General features: G+C 37.9%; 1 protein-coding gene across 1 annotated transcript in view; it reads right to left on the reverse strand.

Moving 5' to 3' along the window:
* Positions 1-253: 253 nt before the first annotated feature.
* Positions 254-18,075, reverse strand: part of BEST3 (bestrophin 3) — a 30,357-nt gene continuing 12,535 nt past the window's right edge. Inside the window, exons 7-10 of the mRNA XM_083365113.1 lie at positions 17,085-17,237; positions 5,382-5,462; positions 4,136-4,287; positions 254-1,293 (exon numbers count right to left, since the gene is read on the reverse strand). Of these exons, the coding sequence (XP_083221239.1) occupies positions 378-1,293; positions 4,136-4,287; positions 5,382-5,462; positions 17,085-17,237 (1,302 nt within the window). The 3' untranslated portion in view covers positions 254-377. The remainder of the gene's footprint in view (positions 1,294-4,135; positions 4,288-5,381; positions 5,463-17,084; positions 17,238-18,075) is intronic.

Below are 18,075 nucleotides of genomic sequence, written 5' to 3' on the forward strand. Positions count from 1 at the left end.
CTTTATTTAAGCAACATCGGCCAGGGATGAGTTTTAGAGATAATCTTCACTGTTAAATACTCAGAATTTACTGACAAATGAATTAGGCTGTTACAAAGATATAGAATGCCACTTTCTTGAAGTTTGATTATCCTCTCTCTCTCCTACTCCTTTTGATATTTACTTCACTGTTTCTTAATCTTATTCAGTTTGCATTTACATCTGTCTAAAAAATAAAGGTAGGTTCAACCATTTTAAAATTGTTTTTATCAAAGTACTAAAAATACGTAGTAGGTTAGACATTATGCAGGCTGCAAAGCTTTGTTTCTCCAAGGGAAATTAACATTCTGTACGCCAGAAGTTTATAACAAAACTATGAGTCCATAGCAGTCTATTTGTCAAAGATGATCTTTAGTGGAGTCATTGTTAAACTCAGCTATATGAAGAATATTGGTTTCTTTAGTATCTGGTTGCTCTAATAAGTAACATATGTCAAATGTATTTGGAGAAATAGGACTAGATGTAGGTGTGCTATCTGGACTCAAGTTGCTTTTTCCAGAGGAATTTGCCACTTCTTTGGCATTGAGTACTTCATGTTGAGCAAGAACATCTGGAAATCTCCATCTTTGATTATCTGCCATACTGACATCTGATGTTTGAGATGAGTGTGATTTAGTTCCTTTCGGCATACCCAAAGATGAATCCTGTCGCTTGCATTCCATACGAAGAGGTTCTCTTTCTGAAGGTGTTACCAACAAATCTGCATTACTATTGGATATTCCACAATGGGTCAGTACAATTCCTTCAGAATCTGTCTCTGACTCACTTTGATTGTCCAAATCTTTTCCTGCCATGACGTGGGGGACCTTATACATGTCTGAGTCCACTCTGGTTTCTTTGCTCTCAGTTTTGACAGTTGGCGAGTCTATTTTGCTAATTCTCTCATCCACTTTGGATTGATAGGAAGTCTCTAGAGTATCATTCTTGCTGCTTTCTCGAATAACACTAAGATCCGTACTTCCGTGCATCTTTCCATCCTTATCAGACCAGTTGGGTGTTTTCCTGTCATTTAAAGGGAAGTGTCTCCCTCTAGAGTGCATTTCCAGAAGTTTATCAATATGATGCATTTCATGTGATGGGAAAAAAACTGAGCTTTCACTGGACTGTCGTTGGTAGGTCCTCCTGCTGGGGGAAGGGGAGACTTCTCGGACGCTCAGAAAGCGCTTCACTCTTCGCAGCATCGAATGCTGCCTTCTAGGTCTATCATCATCCCGGAGCCAGTTATCTGTATGGAAGAACTGACTGTCTGCCAGGCTGCAAGGAAAAATGCGCAACATTTATTTTATGTATTAAGAGCAAACTGCAACACAAAACCATCTATAAAATGGAAAGTGTATTTGTAATTGACAAAGGAATGTCACTTTACCATTGACAAAGGAAAAACTTTACATGGACAAATAGAACCTTTAATCCTCAAACAATCTCAATAAAGCTTGAGTAGACTGAATGATAATTCCTTAGTGGGGAGACAGAAAAGGGAATGCAGTGGATTTTCTCTGAAGAGGCATGGATGGTTGACTACTAAACAAAACACAAGCACTATCTCTTGCAACTTTTTGCAGATCCTATTTGAATTTTATCTGTTATTACAAACAATTCCTTAAGTAGTGGTATAAATACAAAAAATAGTTTAAATACTGTAGTCATATTATTAGATCTGCAATCAACCAATTATTTTATTATTATTATTTTTATTGTTATTATTCCCAGCTTTTAAATATATGACTCAAAGCAGTGAACGTACCCAATAATCTTTCCTCCTAGTTTTTCCCACAACAACAACCCTGTGAGGTGAGTTGGGCTAGCAGATTGACTGGTTTCTAGGCCAGCCCATTGCTGTATGGGCTATGCCGTTATTTTATTAAATATTATACATATCTCATTTTTCTCTGTAAAAGATTTTATCAGTTTTTATTCAATGAAACATCAGAATAAAAAAAAAATACAAAGCAAAAAAGTGAACCAACAAAAACGTGTCCTTAAAATCAAAGCCTGGGATTATGTGAATATTTTTTTCAGGGAGAAAAAAAATCATGTTCATATTCAATATCCCTCCCCCCCAAAAATACTGAACAGCTTAACCCAGTTGCATTTCTTCCAACCATGTGAACTTTAATGCCTGACTTTCTCAATAATAATTATATGCTGGCGAATTCTAGATGAAATCCACATATTTGGACAACACCCATATTATATGAATTTATGAATTATTTTATAGTCAATTCTTGATGACTGAAAGTAAATTTAGAGAGAATTTTATGACATGCATTTCCAGCTTGATTAATTAAATTTGGATTCCAAATCCTCCCTTATATATCTTTCTAAAATGTTGAGGAGAGCCTGTTGGATTTCACCTAAGAATTCCAAATAGCACTGAAGTGTTCCATTGATTTAGAATTATCTGTTTAAATGCTGTTCATGGTTTTAATCAGTGAGTTCTGGTAAGTCAAAAAGAAATGTTTGAATTTGTCTAATCTGTCCACTCTTCCTCCAGGTGAGTGAAGGATAGGCCCATCCATTTTACGAGGGCAATTCGGAAATAAACCTTTGTTTGGTTATCAATGACAGACACTCACAGACATAGAACTTTTATTATGTACATTAGAAAACTACAACATTAGATTACTTTTTGACATAATCGCCATTCAAATTGAGGCACTTGTCATAACGTCTGAAATTCCTTAGTAGTAGTCGCTTGGCACCAAATTTGGGCTATGGGGGGGATGTTCAAAAACATCTCAATGGAACTTCTTCAAAAGTTCTTGGGTGTGTCTAGCGGTGTGCGGGTCAGCATTATTGTGAACCAAACCACACCGGAAGTGGTGCCAAATGTGAAGATGCCAAAGGAGTACTGCTAGTGAAATTTATGGAGCGTGGTTTGACCATCAATTCAGAATTCTACTGTGAAATGTTACAAAAACTCAGACGAGCCATCCATAACAAGTGTTGGGGAATGCTGACTTCCGGTGTGGTGTTGGTTCATGATAATGTTCACCCGCACACTGCTAGACACACCCAAGAACTTTTTAAGCAATTCCATTGGGATGTTTTTGATCACCACCAGCCATAGTCCAGATTTGGCACCAAGCAACTACTACTAAGGAATTTCAAACTTTGTAAGACGTTATGACAAGTGCCTCAATTTGAATGCCGATTATGTCAAAAAGTAATGTAATGTAGTTTTCTAATGTGTATAATAAAAGTTCTGTATCTGCAAATGTCTGTCATTGATAACCAAATGGAGGTTTATTTCCGAATTGCCCTCGTATCTCCAAAACAAATCTCTGAAACAGGCCAGGCTGAGAAAGAAAGAATGGCCAAAACCTCCTGTCTGTCTTTTATTCTTACCAGGGTTCACATCTCATAATTAAACAATTTTTTTAAAAAAAGTCACTAAAAGCTAAGGTCAACCAAAATATAATTCTTAGGTAGGTCAAAGAAAACATTTATTCAACTGGTGGGGGGAAAAAGCTTTTATGAGAATGCTTCAAAGTTATTAAAGATCATGTGAGATGGAAAATTCCATAGCATTCATAGTCTTTTCCATAGCCTTTATTACTGAAAAATGTTCCTTATTAACAGACTTTCAATGATAATATGTTAGGGGGAATATAATTTTAGGTGAAGAACATGAGAGTTAATGAAAGGTCCTGTCTGTCTAACTTTATTTTTAAAACATTTACAAAAAGAGGCTCTTAGTGATATAAGTGCCGTCGGCTAGACAATGTCGGCTGGCGACCCCCAGAGGGAGGGCCTTCTCTGTGGGAGCGCCGGCCCTGTGGAATCAACTTCCCCTTGAGCTCCGGATGGCCCCGGATCTCCGGTCCTTTCGTCGCGGCCTTAAAACATTTCTCTTCCATCAGGCTGACCTGGACTGACGATAGGGATTTTTAAGTAGAATATTTTTAATATTTTATCATTTTATCATTGGGGCTTCTTAGTTTAATCTTTTTTAACATTTGTATTATTGTGTTTTATTGTTGTTAGCTGCCCTGAGTCCTTCGGGAGATAGGGCGGCATATAAGTCCCAAAAATAAATAAATAAATAATACATTTGGATATGAAAAGTAGGATAAGACATTGCAGATTTGCATACCCCGTTTCAATAGTTGATCCAAGGAAAGATGGAATGCAGGAATCTGCAGCTGCTAATGTATATGGTGGACGAGCTGAAGAATCATCCCAGTAAATATCTTTTTTCATTCTTGGTAAATTCATGTGCATTTCATCAACAGCCAATAGTGAAACCTATAAGAATTGAGAATTAGAACACCTGCCACACAGTTTTAAACATCTCAAATATAAGTCACAATCTTCCAGAGAACTGCACAACACAACCATATTATTTTTATTTAAAGCAGCAGACTGTACTTTTTTGAGCCAAAAGGGGAGTTTGAAATGTGGTAACTTTTTAAAGGAAAACAAATCTTAAAGGATGCTTTTTAGATCTTAGATATCCAGTAACTGAGTGAGACAGCCTTGCTGTAGTCTTTGCTGCAGTCAGAATCAATCAAATTAGAACAAGAATTAGACAACCTCAGAAGGGGTGGATCTTGTTGCAAGACCTAACACATATTCTTAAAGAGTCAGCTTATGTCATGTCATCTTGATAGAAGACTTTCTACGGTCACAAAATCTAATGCACTCCGACTACTCCCACCAGCATAATTTAAAAATCCCAGGAAAAGAAAAACTCAAGACAATTCATTATTTGGAATTGTTCTTTAATATTTTTTTAAAATATGGTTTTCTAATATTACCAAATGAACGTTGCTGGAATATTTCTTTCTCAATTTCTAGATATGCTCAGACTTCTTGCTGAACAACTCCATTATTGTTTCAGCAACCTTGCATGTTACTCTACTGGACCACAGCCAGCAACTTATCTTCTGCATTTGGGCATTAGGGTTTAACTTATTTTCAATTTCTGTATTTGTACATTTTTGATATTTATGTCACTGTTCACCGCCCTGAGTCCTTGGGGAGAAGGGCGGTATACAAATCAAATAAATAAATAAATAAATATATTCTGAATGCCTTGATCCATACTGTAACATTAGTTGCAGTTGCATATGAGAAGACAGCATTTGTAGACCTTCTGATAGTAATTAAGAAAGTAGTCTAAGCAGGAATTGAAATGGAAAGGAAAAAGCACAGAACCAACAGTGAGGAACCTTCAGCAGCTTGCAAAATGAGTACTGTATGTGAAAACTGAACTCTAAATATTTATAAAGGTGGAAGCAGGATGCAACAGTTGCGCTGTATCTTGCTAGAAATTGCATAAACTTATGATTTTGCAAGACAGCAAAAAATAGTAATCAGCTGAAGGAAAAGGGTGTTACCTGGAGATTCCTATCTATGCACCAATTTGTTTCAAAATCATCATCATCTTCACCAAATGGGTTGATAAGTTGCTCAGCAACCTGTAATTAGAGTTGGATATTTTGAGCACAGAGTTACATATTATCTAAAGCTGATTTAAAAACACATCTAACCATTGCAAATATGAACAGTTCTTTGGCAACATCAAGGAGAAATCCACATAGAATAGATACAGTACATTGTGTGGTGAGATATTTATGGACATGCCATATCTGGAGCATTAATCCTTAGTTTTTCAAGAGACTATTGCTTTGTGTATTTATTTATTAGATGGATATGTTGCATTCCTGTCCAGATAGAACACTCAGAACAGCCTAGCAAAAATAAATAGAACAAAACATTAAAAATGGAAAGCTGAAACTGTAAATATTTTATTTATTTATTGCAGTTATTTATTTTTTGCTGTTCAGGATTATAATCCTCCCAAATTATCTTTCCAACCATTGCACCCAAACAATACATATTATTTAAAAACAAAGAAACAAAATTCAAAGAACCTTCCCACAAGATTCCTGATGGTAACTGATGGCAATCAGAGCAGGCTATTGGGTTCATCTTACATTGCCTTTCACCCACATTCCTTCCCACAACACAGCTGATAGAATGAGCTAGCAATCAAATATGTAGGATGTCAACTCTTCATGAGTGGAATGATATCCAGTCTGGTGCAATTCATAGTGATTACAATTCCTAAAAGTCTCAGAATGTCGAGAAATGGTGGCCTAGAATGAAATAGTACATGCATGAAGTAGAACCATAAGATGCAAAAGGTGGTTGGGTAGATGGAATTCTTTGAACCTTCTTCCTCCATGGTAAAATATATTATACCTAGATAAAATATGCTAGGCTTGTTAATTGTTTTGCTGCATTCCTGTTTATGATTCGTACTGTTTGATATATTTTCCTAGAACTTCCAATATTTTCCCCCTTATTCATTCAATTTATATGCTGAATAAATATTAAGGGAAATTGGATTGGAAGAAGATGAGTGTGGTTTTAACATTAGAGAAAGAATCATCAATAACCTGAACTATACTGGTGACATAACATTGATAGCTGAAAATGCAAACGACCTGCAAGCTGTAGTAATAAAAGTCGAGCAGCACAGTGAAAAAAATGGTCTGAAATTAAATATGAAGAAAACCAAATTAATGGTAACAATGACAAAACCCAACCTTAGAACTGATAATGAAGATATTGAAATGGTAGATAGCTTCTGCTTTTTGGGATCAACCATCAAAAGTAAGGGAACAAGCAATCAAGAAATACATATGAGGTAGTACTTGGTAGAACATCCATGAAGACCTTCCAAAAGATTTTCAGATGTGTGTCTACAAATATAGAATAGTTGTGAGATGCAAGCAACCAGAACATGTGAACAGTTGAAGTCGGTACTGTCTACCACCTATGTTACAAGGATCTCAAGGCTTGCTTTCCCCTGGGAATGATCATGGATCTTGGGGGAGGTCAGGTTTATGTTGCTTGTGGCTACACAACTACTCCAGGCTAGGGCCTTACATGACTCCTCCTTCCAGCCCAGCTGGCAGTTTCCCAATAATAGTGCAGGCAACGGTATTCCCTGTAACACTTTATAGAAGTGAAAGTATGGTTTTGAAGAAGCTGCATAGAAACAGCATTGATGCTTTTGAACTTTACTGTTTGAAAAGGCTCCTGAGAATAACATGGATAGCCAAAAAAAAAACCCAAACAAATGAATCATAAAACAGATCAACCCAAAATTTGAAGTACAAATGACCAAACTCAAATTATCTTACTTTGGGCACATTAAGAGAAAATCCAGCTTTCTGGAGAAGGCATTTTGTTGGTAAAAATGGAAAGAGAGAAAGAGCAAGTCTATCTGGAAGGTGGATTTACTTGAATCCAGTGACAATGGGTGAATCATTGAAATGCCTGAAAGACCATGTTAGAGATTGTCATGGAGAAAATCCATATTTTTTAAAGAATCAACACTGACTTGATAGGACATAATCAATCGATGATTTGCACATTACCTTGAATCTCAGAGGACTTTGTTTATTATTTTTATTTATTCCTATTTTACTGGCTGTTCCATAGGTTTTTCTTCTAAATGCGCATCCAGTCTTTATATCTTAAATTGAGACTGCAGTCTAAGTTGCATTTTCCTTTTTATGTTTATTTCACTATTAAACAAACTAATAATAAGTAAATAAATAGACTCCACATATTTATCAAGCAGCTAGATCAAGCAGCTCCTTGGTGGAGCAGTGGGCTAATGCCTCCTTAAGTAACACCAGCTGCCTGCAATTAGTGCAGGTTCGCATCCCACCAGGCTCAAGGTTGACTCAGCCTTCCATCCTTCCCAGGTAGGTAAAATGAGGACCCAGATTGTTGGGGGCAATTAAGCTGACTTTGTAATAATGCCGCTTGGGGGTGTGTGAAAGCCCTAATAAGCAGGCATATACATAGAATGAAGGCTACTGCTAAGCTTGTAAGCCGCCCTGAGTCTTCGGAGAAGGGCGGGATATAAATGGAATTTTTTAAAAAAAGTACACAATTTGGCACTCTTTGTTCCTCAATTCCTTTTACTCCAGATAGCCCTCAAAAATATTACGGCAAAGTTGTAATCTGGAAAACACTAAATTTCCTTTTTCTTCTGAACAAGTTGGTTATTTTATGTATTGGCAAACCTACAACAGGACACCCTTAAATGAGACTGAAAGATATATACAAGTATGACAACACTAAGAAACTTTGTACTGGCTAGCTGCACAGATCATCTGCCATTGGTATGTGGCACATAATCTCACAGGATTGAAAGGAATATAATGGAAGACAATTAGATATTGTTTTAGATACTTGGCTACCACAACAAAAAGGATTATAGACTAATCCCAGACAACAAGAGCTAGGATTAAAAGGATTTCACGTAAGAAAATCACTGTCCTATATATAATATGATTGACAGACAAACAACAATTTAAAATCATCTGGTTTTTAAACTGTTTGGCTTGTAAAAGAATACACATACTGTTATAATTAAAGGTCCTTTGTGAACCAGAGATATAGATAGATGAAAACATATCCAGAGGAAAATACATTTCTGCATCCTTTGTTTTGCGGAAGCAGGCAACAATTTTGTACTGATTACATTAAAATAATTCAGTATAACAGGCAAATTCAATTTAGGATGTCTTAATATATTAACTTTGCTGGATGAAATTTGCTTTGTGGAAATTAGCAAAGGGAGAAGAAATTTTTATTTATTAAGACTAAGTCAGAAACCAGTTATATGTGTTGCAGAGATTTGTATTGTTGGACATTAACAGAACTGAAAATTTGCTTTCTTTTTTTGTTTGATTATGGTTTTAGAATAGTTTATCAGCTTTGTTTTATTTTATTGCAAGTGCTTGATTTTAACAGTTTTTGGAAAGATAACATAAGATTTTATTATTTTATTATTCTTATTTTATAATATACACAGTATTAACAATAAATAACAATAATGTCCTAGAACCACAGCAATGTTGCATCAGAAGGTGGGATACCAGTAATGTAGAAATTAGAATAACACTATGGATGGATTATTCTTTAAAAGTCATGGCACAAAAAAAACATTATGCAAGAAAACTTCTGCTCATATAAAAGGACAGTGTTTGATTTTCCTCTCATTTTGGCTGTGCTTGCTTCAGATCTGCTCTGGAAAGTCCTCCAATCCTTTGAAACTGATTTGTAGCAGTAGAGGAGCAGAAAGATCTAGTTTTCACCATTGGATGCTGTATGCCAGCAGAATGACCCTTTTCAAATATCCAATCCTTATTTATTGCATTACACTAAATACACTAATTTTTTTTAAAACTAGTTTTTATTCAGTTTAAAATGTATAGCCTGACAAAATAAATTTGTAATATAATCTGTGAACTTTAGTGAAAACAAATAGTTGCAAATCAACTTTGCATGCTTAGGTTTGTTGCCTGTACAACTCTATTCACTACGAGGTGCAAAAGATAGTTAGCAAAGGGATTTTTTTTTCTAAAAGGCATACTTTGCATGTATCTACTTATATACTACCGGTACTCATATTTTCAGGGCATTTATTTCTTCTCTCAGTTCAGTTAGTCTTTTATTTTCTGACACTGACAAGTTAGTTTTGGCACCTATCTAATTTGCTGACACTTCACAATAGAAGGAAGCGCCTAGTAGTGGTGGCAAACCTATGGCACGTGTGCCAGAGATGGCACTGAGAGCCCTCTTTGTTGGCCCGCATGCCATCGCCCCAGCAGAGTTCCTCAGAGTAGCGAGCATGTGGTGTTTGGAAGCGATGGGGCAAGAAGTGAGGAGCAAGCAGTGTTGGCAACCCAGAGATGCCCCAGAGATGGTGAGGGACTGGCCCCTGCCACCCTGGCCCTGCCACTGCCCAGGGCCGACAGAATTAGCAGGGGCTGCATTGGCCGCTGTGAATTCCAGGCCGGCCCTCCAGCAGCAGCGCTGCAGCAGCATCGGCAGCACACGAAGTTGGGGAGCACATGATGTGGACTGCTGGACACACCTACTCCATCCCATCTCTTTTTGGAGAGCTGATCACCACTGGTCATGTCAGCCCCCTCGAGTGTCTTGCCCTTGGCCTGCGGGTGGAGCGCATTTCCCTCATGCACCTTGGTACCTACCGCAGCCGTCAGCCACTTGCACAGGTCCATTAGGCCACCACCCAGAGCTGCAGAACTGCCTAGCCTGAAGGAGGCGAAGTGGTTGGCTAGGAAGCCCTGTGTAGAGGTGGTAGAGCATGCCCAGGGCCAGGAGGCAAAAGGCCACTCTGAGCGGGGAAAGCCAGATCCCCATTAGCATCATGGCCGCCCAGGCCCAGCTGAGATGGGGGGGAGGCACACAATCCTGGCTGGGACTGAGGGGCCATGGCGCCGATGGGGATCCGGCTTTCCCCGCTCGGGGTTGCCTTTGGCTTGCTGGGCGTGGATGTGCTCTACTACCTCTACTCGAGCTTGCTAGCCGGCTGTTTCACCTCCTTTGTACTGGGCAGGCCAGGCGCTCTGGGCAGCGGTGGCAACCTAATGGACCTGCATAAGCGGCTGGTGGCATCGGCCCGAGGCACAGGCGGGAAGAGGTGGGTGGTGCTAATTCCCCATGCATGAGACTGGGATTTTTTCCCTGCTGTTGGATTTTTGCTGCTAGACTTTTTAACTTGATGCAGAAAGGGAATGATCAGCATTCTGCATTAAGTAAATTTTAAAGAAGTTAAAGAGTCTGGCAGCGAAAATCCTCCACCTTACGTGGGATCTTAGGGATCACCTGCTGCCGGCGTCAACTTCCCTCCGCCCTGTGCACTCCCACAGAGAGGGCCTCCTCAGGGTGCCACTGGTCAGAGAATGTCGTCTGGTGGCCCCCAGGGGGAGGTCCTTCTCTGTGGGCGCCCCGGATTTATGGAATCATTTGCCGGTTGAGCTCCGGATGGCACCCGACCTTCGCTCCTTCCGACACGATCTGAAGACTTATTTGTTCGAACAAGCCAGCCTGGCCTGATGGGGGATGGGTTTAGGTTTTATTGCTATTTTAAATGTATTTTAATCTACTGTTGTAACTTGGGCATCTTGTTTAATTCTTTTTTAGTTTTTGTATTCCTGTACTTTTATATGTTTGCCCTGTTCACCACCCTGAGTCCTTCGGGAGAAGGGCGGTATACAAATAAAATAATAATAATAATAATAATAATAATAATAATAATAATAATAATAATAATAATAATAATAATAATAATAATAATCTGGGTTTTTTTCCTCCAATCCCCTTAGCTTTTTGCTGCCAGTCTGTTTAACTCGATGCAGAATGGGAAGGATCTGCATTTTGCATCAAGTAAATTTTCAAGAAAGTTAATCTGATAGCGAAAATCATCTTACATGAGACTGGTTTTTTTTTTCCTCCTTAGCTTTTCGCTGCCAGACTGCTTTGTCTGGCTAGCCGGCTGGCACAAAACCTCACCGCTCTTCTCCCCCTCCACGTTCTCCCCACTCAAGCGGCACCCAGCAGCTTGGGTGCCTCGGCTCTGTCCAAGTTGAAGAAAGTGAAAGTGTAGCAGCAGGATTGCTCTCAATAAGGCGGGCGCACACGAGTGACCAGCGCTTGAATCCCTTTCTTAAGAGAGATGAACTTAGAAAAAAAAAGATAGACTCAATGTTACATGCTGTTAATTTGGGGACCCTGCATGCAAGGGGTCTGAAGTTTGTATTACTGTAAGAGCATAGTGTTTAGTACATTGGCTGAATGTACATTCAGCTGTATTTAACAATATAACCAAGCCAAGTCAAAGGCAGGCAATTTGATCTTTAAACAAAATTAAGCAAAAATTGGAAACTTGAGTGTTTCCTTTAATTAGTTTTAGTTTTGTTGATAAATAGCTTCTGTTTAAGGCCTGGTGATAAATATCTGATCCATGCTTTGGGCATTTCCTGTTGGAATGTTGTGAACCTTTCCATTTTGCCTAATGAAGTGATCTATGAAATTTGAAAGGCACAGAAACACAGAGGGCTTTTTTTGTCATAAAACTCACTGAACGGCGGAACAGCACCTTTTTTTGATAGATTTTCAACTTCCACAGAAACACTAGTGAAGGTGCCTCTTCACTTAGCTCATGCTGCTTTGGGGAAAAGACTTCTGGCTTCTGCTGCCCCCAACAGGGGAACGGCACATGGTTAGTCCCGGGGCATGACTCGCGGACTTGCACCTGGCAGACTCAGCTGCTGTCTCCTGCACGGGTTGTGCTACTCCTTCTGTTGGCTTTCGAAAGCCAACAGGAATTGCCCGGATCTGGTTGTTGACAGCTGTCTCTGCATCGCCGAGCAGCCAAGGGACCCTGCCGGCAAATGCTGCACATCAAAGTTGTCTGCAGCGGAGGCAAATTGGTGGGAACTTTGCACCCCTCCTTGCTGCCCAACCACACTGTCTCCTTGTGAGTAAGAGAGGACCGGGGGTGGGAGGTGGGGGGAGCAGCACTTAATTCTGTGTAGAGGCTCAGATCGGGTCCCTGGAAATATTACAGGGTGGGGCGGCACTTTGTGCATGGTCAAAAGCCTCTTCTCTTTTTTTTCTGGGTCTCCAATATAGTCCTAGCATTTCCTGTAGATTCTGGGTCTAGAAAGAGCTGCGAGGGGAACCCTCGGGTGGAGTCTGCTCTGTTTGTGGGTGAAACGTGGATTAAGTGTTATTGGTTTCAGACAAACCCAGTTCCAAGACAGAGGGCTTAAGGGTTGTGTAGCTTTTTAAATTTTAAACAAGCTTATAATCTCCACATGAACTTTGTTAATAAAAAAGAAACAACTGAACAAAAATGTTTATATTATCAAGCCAAAGTTGAATATATATAATACAATTTCTTTGCAATTCATTATCTTGTCAGTAACATGACTCCATCAATTAAACACATATACGGTATGTTGCATTACAGACATCTATTATCTACCACTGCTAGTCCTTCCAAAAGGAACTCAATATACAGTATGTCAGACTATATATGCAAAAGGTGTCTCCTCCTCTATTAAAGTGCAACACATTACTTTCCAAGTAGACAAAAAAATAATATTCCATCTTTACTATACCCACCTGCAGTATAGAAACATGGAGGAGATATCTCACAATTTTTCACCCCTATGGCAGCCTACTATGCTGTCTTCATGATTAATTTGATAAAACAGAACTTTGTGTTCTACGTTCATCATGAACTAAGTCTGATGAAAATAACCAACTATTTTGGCAGGGATGAATTAATAGCATGCACTTTGGAGTATAGGAGCATCTCATTCACTTGAACCAATGTGATCCTATCTTTAAAATGGTATGTACAAGCCATCAATAATGTGATTGCTAATATAGGTAAGTCAAGCTTATGAGCTGTTTGTATTTAAGGAGATGCTCACAACAAATTCTAGTTTATTTGGTGAATGTCTGAAAGATGCATTACTTCGTCTAAGCTAAAGACAGATGAGGAAAACTAAAGGCAATTATGAATTAAACTTGGTTGAAATCTTTAAAATGCAGCATTAGTAAGAATGTCTCAAGGGTGAAATTACAAACTATTTGCAATAAATTCAGTGTTCTTATTCTGGCAGGAACAATAGTAAATCAGATACATCTCAGCTGAAACACTGGTTATTTCAAATGGAAAAGGTGATAGGTATTCCCCAAACAAAGCAGGTTTAAATGTTTGAAAGTACATTCATGTTTTGTAAGATATGATTAGCAGCAATAATAAATCTAATTATGCTATGCATATTTATGTTAGCCAAGCCCTGGAGCAGTAGTAGAAATCTTCTACCATAATGGCAAGTCCTTTAAGATTATATTTTCAAAGAAACAGTGGAACTCTTGGCAGAGGCACTGGAAATATAACTTAAGTTATGTGTAAAAAACATTCATTATGAATGTCAGCTTCCATGCATCTCTTCAATTTAAATTTGCAGTACTAAAAAAACTAGGAAACTTTTTTTAGCATATGAATGAGTATTAGAATCTAATAAGATGTATTATTGTTTAGTTATGCTTAACGGGAGTTAAAGTGCTATAGGATTTAAAGTGTATTTATAGATAGCATATTCTAGCTCAAGCTTGTTAGATGCAATACCCTGTATTCAGCTCTGGGAAGTCGGGGGGGGGGTAGAGGGGGAGGGAAGGGTGGGTTTTATGGGGAGAGGGGGAAGTTGGGGGGGAGAGGGAGGGAAGAGTGGGTTTTATGGGGAGGTGGGGGCAATTTATGTTTAAAATCTACTGTAAAACCTTTCAATAAAAAACTAGGAAACTTTTTTTAAAAAGCATAATTGCAGAACTAACTGATTTTTTGATTTTCTTTTTAATTTTTAGTGTAAAAGTGTGACTCCAAATTTAAAAATGAAAAAAACTACTAATTACTTCTCAACCACAGGTTCTGCTCATAAAAAAGGCCAGAATATTAACAGACACAACAACGGAACACACAAAAATAACGATGCCTGTTGATATTTCTGAATCTGATCCTGAGAAGAAAAGCCAAACTACAAATGACTGGCCAGACTGCTGGACCTATGATTAAAAAAAAAGATTTTTGCTTCAAAAATGAATGGCTCTGTGTTTGCAAAATGAAACTTGGCTGTACGCCTTGTAGAAAAGTTGGAACTCTTGGAGTTGAAATGAAAATGGGAATAAAACTTTCCAAAGAATGGATCAACAATGAGATAACTTATTCTGGCAAAGATAGGAAGCAACAGTTAAGCTCAGTTTGAAAATTTTTTTTGATCACAGAGAATTTGCTACACATAAAGCAGCATTTAAAATAGTTGCTGAAAGTGAAAAAATGACTCTTGAGAATTTTTTTAACATCATTATCTCACGAAAAAATAATAACTGCAAAATTTTTTCAAACTGCATATAAAGTAACAAAGGAAAATCAATCATTCCATCATTTTGAAACTGAAATTGATCTGCAAGAACTGAACGGAGTTGAAATGGGTCGTATTCTTCATTCTACAAATGCATGTTATTTACATTGTTAATCATATAAGAAATGAGGAAAACTGTGGTTAAAGAAATTGTTCAATCCAATAATAAAATTTCATTGATAATTGATGAATCAACCACAATAAGCAAAAAACCCTACCCCATAATATACAGTATCTTCGATGCTGTATCGGACGTGTTGGAATGAATTCACCGATCACTTTGTTTTTGGACTTGGTAGAACTTGAAAAAGTAATGGCAGATTCCTTACTCCAATGTCTTCACTCTTATGGGATGACAGAAGATTATTTTAAAAAATATTTGGTTTCTCTAGCATGCAACGGTGCTGCTGTGATGATAGGGTGTAAAAGTGGAGTGAAAAAAGTGCTGTCAGAATGTTTTCCTTCTATTATAGTTTGGCACTGGCATCACAGACTAGAATTATCAATAGGTGATGCTGTCAAGGAAACTTCGGGAATAGATTCAAATCATTTATTGATAAATTTACATCATATACCATGCGTTGGCAAATAATAGTAGAGAGTTGCATTTATGTGCACAATTACTGGGGGCTGAGTTGCTGAAAATTGGAAGAATTTTAAGTATCCGATGGGTGTCATCTAGTTTGCATACAGTTTTGGCTGTGTGGAATAATTTTGAATCCCTTGTGTGTCATTTTGAAGAAGCAATGCATGATCCTACAAGAGATAAAAATGATAAATGCACTTGCAAAGAAAAATAACATCTACAGAATTTTTACTGGACCTAGGATTGATGTGTGACACTCTCCAAGAATTATCAGAATTAAGTTTGGACCTACAGGACTGCAACATGGACAAGGCAAATAAGAAAATAAAAATACTGGTACAAGTTTTTGAAGAAAGAAGACAGAACTTTGGACCCTATTATAAATGTGCTGTTGTTGCTGTAAGTGATCTTCGCTTTCATAGAATTTTACTTCATGAAAAAGATTCAAGAAAGGATCCTTCCATTGACCTAAGTACATTTTATACAAACTTGAAGGAGTCAATTGAAAAAAGATTGCTTGATAGCAAAGATGCTGAGTTGGTGTATTGGTCTCCCATGCTTGATCAAAAACATTGGCCTGAAGATGTTAATAATCAACTGACATTTGGAGAAGTAGAAATTAGAAACTTGTCAATCAAACTGCAACTTAATGAAAGAGAAATGATTTGTGGATTTCGTGAATACATTCTCAAAAAGACATATCCAGAAAAACTGTTGCATTTGATACGGACTCTGAATACCATTCCCATTTCTTCAAGTGAATGTGAATGTGGGTTTTTGCAGATGAATCTAATTGTCACCCCAACAAGAGCTTCATTGAAGACTAAGACAATTTCAGCACTTTTGTTCATCAAACTTGTTGGACCACCTCTGAGACGTTTTGATCCTTCAAAGTACGTTGATCTGTGATTACTCAGAGGATGACATTCAGCCATAGATACTAACAGCAAGGAAAGGAGTCGACAAGATTTGGCAGACGAGAATTGGATAAAACTTTGGAATTTACTATAAATAAATTTATAGTAAATGTAAATAAATTTACATTTATTTGCCTTAAATACAATAAATTAAATTTATGTTAAGAACTGAATATATAATTTTTTAAATAAAAGATTAACAAGATGTGAGTTTTGGCACTGCTTACACAGAATATCAGAATGGTTTCTGCAGTTCTTATGGTAGGCTATATATAAACCTGGGAAATTGTATCGATGACAATGGGCATAGGAATAAATAATTAAATACATCTACACCCCTGATAATGGACAGAGAGTTTACCAAGGTACTATAAATATGCACGAGAGGTTTGATCTCAATGTACAGCTAACATTGTAGTTATAAATGCAAAATACTTTAATGTGTCTTATCATTAGTGTTAATGTGTAAGAGATATGTTCAATGCAGAGATAGTCAAGATCTCTTATGCATACAAACATTCCAGAAAGCTTTGCTAGCTCTTAAAAAATGTGCACACATTTTGTTAAAGCACTATTGTACAACTGTGAAATATTTCTTGCCTCATGACAATTGGTGCTAAGTAAATTGTTAGCTTAGATTCCCAGAATATATTAAAATTTTAGCAGACTTTTATTCACGTTCATGTAGGAAAACTTTCATTCACATGAGTTCTGGTTTTGAAGAAAACTATCAGAAAATTCCATTTTTTTAACATTATTGTTTACCTTAAGCCATCCTGCATAGAAGAAAAACTGTAACAATGTGAAGATAGGAATGTAAAGATCTAAATCATGACCTGGGATGCTTTGGTCAGGATCCAAAAACTGACGCCCTATAAGGCACGTGAAGAAGAAGGTATAAACAGCCAGGGTGACAACCTAGAAGAATTAAAATTTAATCAGAGATAAAGTTAGCAATATAACAATGAATGCAGGATGTTTTCTATATAGTATATCCAAAGATCTGCTTTCCCAAATCTGATGTACTTATATGGTATTGTACTACAATTTCCAGAATTCCTGGTCAACAAGAGCAACAAGAAATATCTAGAGAAATCTAAATTGAGGACCGATGCAAAAGACTATATTTTAAAGATATGAATTATAAAAATTGATGGTCCATTCAATACAAAATGTTTCTATTTCTGAAGGTCTTTGATTTTATTCCTTGGTTGCACAGTACTTGGCAGTAAATAAACAAGGCTTTTGGTGGTAAATTAGGTAAAGGTAAAGGTTCCCCCGCACATGTGTGCTAGTTGTTTCCAACTCTAGGGGCCGGTGCTCATCTCCGTTTCAAAGCCGAAGAGCCAGCGCTTGTCCGACAACGTCTCCGTGGTCATGTGGCTGGCATGACTAGACGCCAAAGGCGCACGGAACGCTGTTACCTTCCCACTGTAGTGGTCCCTATTTTTCTACTTGCATTTTTACATGCTTTCGAACTGCTAGGTTGGAAGAAGCTGGGTCAAGTAACAGGCGCTCACTCTGTTACGCAGCACTCGGGATTCGACCCGCCAAACTGCCGACCTTCTGATCGACAAACTCAGCGTCCTAACCCACTTAACTCTAATTAAAAAACCCAATTACAATAGGTTAAAAATTAAAAGTTCTCAGTCCTGGCCGGAAAGCTCAAAGAGCCAGGTCTTCAGGTCCCGGTGGAACGAACGAAAATCTGGGGCAGTCCTGAGCTCTACGGGTAACTGAATTTAAAGTTTTCAGC

This window comes from Vipera ursinii (assembly GCF_947247035.1).
Source record: "Vipera ursinii genome assembly, chromosome: 6".
Lineage (NCBI taxonomy): Eukaryota > Metazoa > Chordata > Lepidosauria > Squamata > Viperidae > Vipera > Vipera ursinii.